This window comes from Corythoichthys intestinalis, chromosome 14 (genome assembly GCF_030265065.1).
Source record: "Corythoichthys intestinalis isolate RoL2023-P3 chromosome 14, ASM3026506v1, whole genome shotgun sequence".
Lineage (NCBI taxonomy): Eukaryota > Metazoa > Chordata > Actinopteri > Syngnathiformes > Syngnathidae > Corythoichthys > Corythoichthys intestinalis.
This window is the reverse complement of record NC_080408.1, coordinates 21,512,186-21,521,721: the sequence shown is the minus strand read 5'-3', so window position 1 is coordinate 21,521,721 and position 9,536 is coordinate 21,512,186. Positions and strand designations below refer to the sequence as shown.

The 9,536-nt window shown below is 39.5% G+C and overlaps 1 protein-coding gene across 1 annotated transcript in view; it reads right to left on the bottom strand.

Moving 5' to 3' along the window:
• Positions 1 to 5,198: 5,198 nt before the first annotated feature.
• Positions 5,199 to 9,536, bottom strand: part of znf644a (zinc finger protein 644a) — a 43,956-nt gene continuing 39,618 nt past the window's right edge. Inside the window, exon 6 of the mRNA XM_057857858.1 lies at positions 5,199 to 8,346. Within this exon, the coding sequence (XP_057713841.1) occupies positions 8,154 to 8,346 (193 nt within the window). The 3' untranslated portion in view covers positions 5,199 to 8,153. The remainder of the gene's footprint in view (positions 8,347 to 9,536) is intronic.

Below are 9,536 nucleotides of genomic sequence, written 5' to 3'. Positions count from 1 at the left end.
TGTGAGGTCCACGTCAGAGTCACTGTCGTCACTGTAGCGTGCCATAGTGCTTTAATTATTTAGTATGATTTGGGGAAAACTCCCGCGAAGAATAGTCAACATAAAAGAAACAATAGTAATCCAAATCTGCGTTTTTTACTCACTCGAAGATCCAGGAATTAGACCAATCCCATGGCAATGTCGCAGCCGTCGATTCCACAAAATATTCTGATCCGAAAAGCCGCCGTGGAACCGACGAATCAAAAAAAATGGACAGATCCGAAACCAATATTGCAGACGTGGTGGGACCGTCGGATCCAGAAAATATACGGATCCCTTACTTGACTGAGGATCCAGGAAAAATGTTCGGGCGCCAGTTGTAACGCGTGGTGGGTAGGATACGTGCATACAGGGACCAAAAAGGGGGAGAAGCTTCCACTTATGCACATTTATTCACTAAAAATAATAATTCCACCTTGACCACTCACTCCACCCCCCTTGTTTCCATTTGACTGGAAATTGCATCCAAAAGCAGCACATCGTGGCATTTTACTTCGCGAGTTTAGGCAGCAATAAGCAACTGTTGAACACGCTACACATTTGGAAAGATACCAATTACGTCATCACTGCGAGCCCGCAAACCATGGCGCCAACTAACGGTCAAAATATGGACTAAATATTATAAAATATTGCCATTGATTTAGCATTTTATGTGTTTCTAACAACATATTTTAGTACAATAGAACAACTGTGGTTTATTAGAGCCTACATCAGGGGTGTCCAAACTTTTTGCAAAGGGGGCCAGATTGGGCGTGGTAAAAATGTGGGGGGCCGACCTTAGCTGACGTCCTTTACGTAGAACAATATATTTAAGCAAAATTTAGCAAGCCATTCAGTGTGTCACATTTGCTTTATTATTTTTTAATGAATAATTTCAACAATCTCGCAACTAGCCTTTGTGGCATTCTCTTTCGACATACTACTGCTGTGAAATTAAACTAGCTACAAGTTGCTTCAATTTCTCGCTGCGTATCTTCCCTGTAATCTTGTCGTACATGTCGGTGTGTCTTGTTTGGTAATATCGCCTCACACTGAAATCTTTAAAAACAGTGACTGTCTCTTTACAAATGAGGCAAGACACAGTTGTTGCGTATTTTAGTGAAGAAATAGTCCAACTTCCACCTATCCTTGAAGTGTCCGCCGTAACAGTTAACTTTTTTTTGTTGTTGTTGACTGTCGCCATTTTAGAAAATGGAAGTAATGGGTCACACGAAGTATTGTTGCTTAGCCCTTAAATACTTGCAACATGAAGCAATTATCAGAGAATTCCAAATTTTTGAAAAAATCAGGTCCTAATAAAACGTATTTTTCAAATTTGTAAAAAGAAAAGTCAAAATGAATGTTTAATAAGCGCTCTAATATCTATAACCCATGCTAAATCATGTTTTTTCTCTCATGGAACCTGCAGATGCATGTGTTGACTTGCATCCTTTTCATAAAGAAATGTCAAAATTCTGAAATAGTCTCAAAATCATGAAATTTTAGGTGTATCAAATGTGATACATTTGGCAATTAAGGGTTAAAGTGCTGCTGCAGCCTTATAGTGGGTAAATGAGGAGCAGCATTTCGTGTTTAAGCTACTTCATATGCTGGTTGCAGTACTGCTGACCAATTTATTAAGTCTGTGTGCGGGCCAGACGTTATTGATTTTATGACAGAGGCTGGGGGCCGGATGAAATTTGACCACAGGCCGCATTTGGCCCCCGGGCCGGACTTTGGACATGTCTGCATGTATTTAAGTTAAAGGATCACTTTAGGGTCATTTACCTGTTGGTTTTCAGTTACTTCCTGTTGATTTTGGGGTAATTAATTGGTCACTTCCTGTTTATTCTGAGTTATAGAACAGGAAATGACTTGGGAATCATCCAAATGAATAAGCAGTGACTCAAACTCAACAGAAAATGACCTGTAAATGCCCTAAAATGAACAGCAAGTGACCTGTAAATGCCCTGAAAATCGGACAGAATGACTGAATGCTCTGGTTTCATATGAGCGAACGTTTCAGTCTAAATGGATTGGGCGTCGAGCACCGTCAATGCAGCTTTAGAGTTAACTGAGACACTATTATGCCGGAAGATTTTAGTAGCAACTTGTTGGTTCATTTTTATTTGATTTTTTTTTTTTTGACATTGACACCTTTTCAAAACGACATCTCGATTCTTGACAGGAGCATATAAATAACCTTTTTGGATACAAAGTATCACGATATATCACCATTTCGATATTCTGTCACACCCCTATCCAGAGGTAGCTTTTTTATCGATACTTTTTCTTCTGTTCATTGCCTAACGCCACAGACAATCGCATTCTCCTGTTTCAACAAGCCCAGTGACAACCAACGAACACTTTTAATTTTTTCATTAATAACAAAACTCAATTCTATTATTTACACTTCCCCCTTACTAAGGTTGTTTCTTTACAACAAAAGGTAAAACTGGTAAATCTAGAGCCTACCTGTCGGCATGACCAGGCTTACTACTAAAATACAAGGGCCAAACATGACTGTTGTGATGATATAATTACAGTTTTAATTTTTTCAGGTCGTTAATTGTCAGACAGAAGCAACATGGCAAAACACCACGCTAAAAATTAAGTAAAAATATCAAAATGGCTTACCTCTTCGGGGCAGGCAATAGACCAGGATTGTCATCTGTAGGACCACGGCCCCCAACAAAGTGTTTACTGCATATGAAGGTGAATGGCTTCACCTTGCTGGCGTTAAACTGGTCTTTTGGACGTCTGCACAAGTTAATCCATAGTTCACATTTTTCCCCCCTCTGAGTTTTTGGCTTTAGGACACGTATGAATAAAACATCCTTCATATGTGGACGGTCGTAATGTCTAGAGTCGTTTCTACAAGTTCCGTAGCAGCAGTGTTTAATCGGCATGTTCTTTTTGTTTTTGAAAGATTACGTCCAGAAAACAAGCAGTACTAGCATGGGTTGTATGCGGGCCTGCTTCTATGTTGACCCCCTTCCAGTTTACGATGGTGACGTCACGCAGCCGCACGGTCTAAAGATAGAATTCGTGCGGTATGCTATTGGATTGGACTTTAAGCACAAAGGACATGTAAAGTACAGTGGGGAGAACAAGTATTTGATACACTGCCGATTTTGCTGGTTTTCCCACTTGCAAAGCATGTAGAGGTCTGTAATTTGTATCATAAGTTCTCTTCAACTGTGAGGGACGGAATCTAATACAAAAAAAACAGAAAATCACGTTGTATGATTTTTAAATAATAGATTTGCATTTAATTGCATAAATTAAGTATTTCATACATCACAAAAATCAAACTTAATATTTGGTACAGAAACCTTTGTTTGCTATTACAGATACCAAAGGTTTCCTGTAGTCCTTGACAAGGTTTGCACACACTGCAGCAGGGATTTTGGCCCACTCCTCCATGCAGATCTTCTCCGGAGCCTTCAGGTTTCGGGGCTGCTGCCGGGCAACACGGACTTTCAGCTCCCTCCATAGATTTTCTATCGGGTTCAGATCTGGTGACTGGCTAGGCCACTCCAGGACCTTAAGATGCTTCTAACGGAGCCACTCTTTAGTTGCCTTGGCTGTGTGCTTTGGGTCGTTGTCATGCTGGAATACCCAGCCACGACCCATCTTCAGGGCTCTCACTGAAGGAAGGAGGTTGTCAGCCAAGATCTGGCGATACATAGCCCCATCCATCCTCCCCTTAATACGGTGCAGTCGTCCTGTACCCTTGGCAGAGAAGCAGCCCCAAAAAAATGATGTTTCCTCCTCCATGTTTCACGGTTGGGATGGTGTTCTTGGGGTTGTACTCATCCTTCTTTTTCCTCCAAACACGACGAGCCGGGTTTAAACCAAAAAGTTCAATTTTGGTCTCATCCGACCACATGATGTTTTCCCATTGCTCCTCTGGATCATCCAGATGATCAGTGGCAAACTTCAGATGTGTCTGGACATGCGCTGGCTTCAGCAGCGGGACCTTGCGTGCGCTGTAGGATTTTAATCCATGACGGCGTAATGTGTTTCCGATGGTTTTCTTCGAGACTGTGGTTCCAGCTCTCTTCAGGTCATTGACCAGGTCCTGCCGTGTAGTTCTGGGCTGATCCCTCACCTTCCTCATGATCAGTGATGCCCCACGAGGTGAGATCTTGCATGGAGCCCCAGAACGAGGCAGATTGACAGTCAACTTGAACTTCTTCCATTTTCTAATAATCGCTCCAACAGTTGTTACCTTCTCACCAAGCTGCTTGCTTATTTTCCTGTAGCCCATCCCAGGTCTATTATTTTATCCCTGATGTCCTTACACAGCTCTTTAGTCTTGGCCATTGTGGAGAGGTTGGAGTTTGTTTTTTTGAGCATGTGAACAGGTGTCTTTTATACAGGTAACAAGTTCAAACAGGTGCAGTTACTTCCGGTAATGAGTGGAGAACAGGAGGGGTTCTTAAAAAAGAACTAAGAGCCGAAATATTTACTAGTTGGTAATGTATCAAATACTTATTTCATGCAGTTAAATACAAATTTATTATTTCAAAATTAAACAATGTGATTTTCTGGATTTTTGTATTAGATTCCGTCCCTCGCAGTTGAAGAGAACTTAGGATACAAATTACAGACCTCTACATGGCTTGCAAGTGGGAAAACCAGCAAAATCGGCAGTGTATCAAATACTTGTTCTCCCCACTGTATGTCCTGACAATGTCCCGATTGCATATATTTTACATCTGGGTCCGAGTCACCTGATTTTGAAAATGTGCCGATACAGAGTCCCGATCCGATACCGAAAAAAATAAAGTCCTTTTGTTCAAGAAACAAAAACCAAAAACACCAATCTAAACATGTTACAGTACTGTACTATTTAGAGAACCTCCTCTTCCATTGTTTTCTGGGAGTGTTGAGAGTAATATAAAACATATTGAAGGAATCTGACCTTCTAGCCAGACTGCCGAAATCGCGCTGGCGCAGATCCAACGAGCCCGGCCAGCGGGACCCCGGCAATCCAGCCAGAAGGCCAAACTCGCGTTCACCTTAGTCTTAACCCTTTGTACTGACTCCATCTTGAAAGGCTAAAAGGTTTATTTTGCATTATTTAACAACTATTTTTTAACAATAGCAATATTAACATTTGGTATACAAAATGGCTCAAAATGCCATTTAAAAAAAAAAAAAAGAATTTTCCAAAATCTGCCCTATAAACGTTTAATTCAAACATGTTTTATTTACTCTATGTCCAGCTGTATGTTCCAAATAACACCTTCTCACCATCCACAAAAGGAGCCGGTACACTAAAAATGTTTCAGCTCTTAAAGACATCGTTACACAAACAAAAACAACAACAAAAAATACACAAGTGACTGTCAACTTGTTTTTTTTTATTATTTAGAACACAAATGTATTAAGCCTTGTATTTGTGATATAGTACATTTCAAAATTAAATTATGTAAAAACTGTTTTAATCATTAAATATCGTAGCTGGGAGAAGAACACGTGGATTTGTGTCAGGTTTTTTAAACAAATTTCATTTGTTGCATTACAAAATAAACGTAATGGCTAATATTTGTGACATCAGAAAATGAATTGCTTCACTTGAATAGTTGAAATATTAAACTACACAAAGAACGTAATCTGAAAATATTGTTTGATTTGAATCATTCCATTGAAACCCAATTCGATTTGAAATGGAATATATTACTCTCTTCCATCTAATTGGAAACAATGTGAAGTTTTATAATCATGATGACATTCTCTCCAATTTTACTTCACCTTCACAAAAAAGAAATTCCGACTCCTTTAATTTTTCACGTTCAGATATCACGGTACAATTTGACTATATTTTTAAGACACGATACGGGTACTTCGCTACAATGACCAGAAATAGTCAACCTAAAATGTTTCTTTCTTAAAAAATAGCAAACAAGCTTTGCTTTTAAGTTTTTGTGGAAAGCAGTTCACATTTACAGTCAAGTGAAAAAAATAGGATACCCCATTAAATATTCAGTTCTTGATTATGAAATGTTCACATATCAATGTCTGATCTTGTTTTTCTTTGTCTCTGGAAGAAAAAGTTATGTAATTGCAGGTAAACAACAAAAATGAACATGGTTTTACTCATTAAACCAAATATATAAACAAAAATGCATATTCTAACTGAGGAAAAAGTTAGCACACCCTACCACCTAATAGCTAATGTTAACCCCTTTGGCTGAAATAACTTCAGCTAGACACTTGTTGTAGCCATCTACCAGTCTTTGACATCGGTCTGAAGAACGTTTGCCCCACTCCTCAACGCAGAATACTTTCAGATGTGAGATGTTTAAGGGGTTTCTTGGATGTACAGCCAGTTTCAAGTCACCCCACAGCATCTAAGTGAGTTTATGATCTGGGCTCTGACTCAGCCATTCCAGGACTCTCCATTTCTTCCTTTTCAGCCACTCCTTGGTGGGTTTACTGGTATGTTTTGGGTCATTGTCATGATGCGGGGTCCAGTTTTGCTTCAACTTTAAATTTTTTCACAGATGATCTCACATATTCCTCAAGCACACTCTGATACACGATAGAATTCATAGTGGATTCTATGATGGTGAGCTGGCCAGGTCCTGCTTCAGCAAAGCATCCCCAAACCATGACACTTCCACCTGCATGCTTCACACTTGGTATGAGGTTCTTTTCCTGGAATGCTGTACTGGGTTTACGGCAAACTTTCCTCTTTTCTGGTGTCCAAATAATTCAATTTTAGATTCATCTGTTCAAGGAACATTATTCCAGAAGTCCTGGTCTTTGTCTACATTCACTCTGGCAAACGTCCGTCTGGCCTTGGTGTTCTTCTTGGAGAGCAAAGGTTTCCTCCTTGCACACCTCTCATGAAGGTTAAACTTGTGAAGTCTCTTTCTGATTGTAGAGCATGCACTTTCACATCAACAATGGCAAGAGCCTGCTTTACGTCCCGTGATGACATTTTAGGGTTTTTGGAGACCTCTTTTAGCATCTTGCGGTCTGCTATCGGGGTAAACTTGCTTGGACGGCCAGAACTGGGCATGTTGACAGTTGTTTTGAATGTCCTCTACTTGTAGACTATTTTCCAGACAGTGGAATAGCCGATTTTCTATTCTTTTGAGATCTTTTGAAATCCCTTACCAGACTCATAAGCATCTAAAATCTTCTTTCTGAAAGTCTCAGGCAGCTCCTTTGATCTCACAATGGTGTTTTCTCTCACTTCAACAGTCAGGGGCACACCAAACTAAATGTGAATGCCTCCTTCAAAACAATGGGTAATGGTGTTCTATTCATGTTCACCTGATGTGATACAACTGTGTGTGTGATTTTAGCCGTTTTGACTGGGATTGAATGTGAGGGTGTCCTAATTTATTCCTCAACCGAAATTGCATTTATTTAAAATGACATTTTACAGAAAGTTATGAAAAATCTTTTTTTTCCTGTTTTAATTGTTTAGTTCTATTACTTGAATCTCTCAAGATTGCTAAAATGTATATTAAATATCCATATAACCAAATATGTTAGAAAACACAAAGGCTTCCATAGGGTGTCCTAATTTTTTTGCCATGACTGTATTTGAACGGTTTCTGTGACGTCAAAAGTTGATTCTGCAGATCGAGAACCCAAGGCCTCCCTGTATTCAGATCCAGTGTTATATTTCAATTATTCAAGCATTTCAAATTCAAGTTTGGAAATTCAGACTCAGTTTCTGACGGCTCAAAACTTTGTTCCTGCCACTTTTTTGTTTGCAGACTTTCTAAGAATGAAATACTCAGTTTCTATGGTGCAAAAAAAAATGCAACTGGGTTGATAACAATGGAGTAGAAAAGCTATTTAACCCCCTTATCTTATGAACGGATACAGTAGAGGTGCTCCCAAATTGTTAAAAAGGTTGAGGTAAAAGTTGTCTTCAAAAGACACGTACTGCATGAAACAAAACGGTCCCGTTTGGAAGTGTTTTCCAAAATGCCGGCTGACGTAAAAACGGGGGAGAAAAACAGGGCCGGGTGTTTCCAAAATATTCAACGTTCTTAACAATGAGCAATAGTTTACGTTTGGCCAGTACTTGTAAAAAAACGTGGAAAAATGTACATACACAGAGTCTAGTGAAAATCTAACCCCAAAAGGTTGCCCGTCGGTCTTCAGGAGGCGGCGGGGTGCGCGGTCTCCGGATCAGTCTTGACGCAAGAAGCCGTGTCGGCGGCGGGTGGCGAAGTCACCTCCATCATGCCAAGCCCAGTGCGGGGGACACCAGTGTTCATGATGTGTCTCTGTAAATGCTTGACCCAGTCCTCTTGGACAGACAAGGGACCCTGGAAGACCAGGTCGCAGAACCTGCAAGCCCAAAAAGTACAAGTTGCCGTGGGCAGTGAATCTCCGTTCCAAGTGTTAACTTTGGCCATGTTCACACGTAGCATCTAGGCATGTGCCGGTATGATATTCTAACTGTACGATAACTAGGCCTGTCGTGATAACAAATTTTAGCGTGCGATAATTTATCTCATAAATTATTGCGATATGCGATATCATTACGACCCCCCAAACCAATTTTTTTTAAAACCAATTTACAATAACACAGTGAGAATACAGTATATATTAATAGATCAAGTACACCCATTTAAATGTGATAAATGTTTACTCTTGATTTCAAAAATACTCTTTAAGAAATCACAACTAAACACAATAGACCATGCCTCTTTTAAGTAAAAGAACAATATTATTACCGCACAGAAACACAGAATGAATAAAATGTATTTTTCAAGAAAATAAATTGCACTAATAACTTTAGCATTTAAGCAAATGAAAACTTTTCCCTTCATAGCTTCTGCTATGGGGTTCCATGTGTAATATTCTGATTGTATGTTTTTTCGAGGCACCCTGATGTTGTTTTGTTCACCAAGAGCCACAGGTTGAGGAACTGTTCTTAGCGCCGTGTGTTCATAAAAAACAGTTGTCAGCTAGAGATGTCCTGATCGACATCGGACATGCCTTTTTTTTAATATATATATAATTTTTAATTAAATCGTTTTCTAATTGTATATAACGTTACAGACAAAATGTCTTAAATTCATCCAGAGCCTGTAGTTTTGGCTTAAAGTAGGGCTATCAAATTTATCGAGTTAACGGCGATAATACCATTTAAATATTTAACGCAATGAACACATGCGCTGCACTACCCACTCACGCATTTTCGCGTTCAATCTATAATGGCCCCATCTTACGTATTCATAGAATTAAAAGGCAACGTAACATGAGTAGAGAGAATTTTGGCAGCCTTTGAAGCCTTTTTTTAATTGACCAAAGCCTTACAATCCCTCTCTCAACCACTAGAAATATTGTGGCAAGCAATGTGGGGAAGAAAGGTAGTAGTTGATCTTTTTCTTAACACCATATGTTATTTCTCAACGCAGAGAAGATATATCAATTGGTACCACGACGCACAGTCATGGTTGCACTTCCCATCATGCATTTGGGCAGAAGTTAAATGGCTGCAGTATCATTTACTGAAAGCTCAACAAATGCAC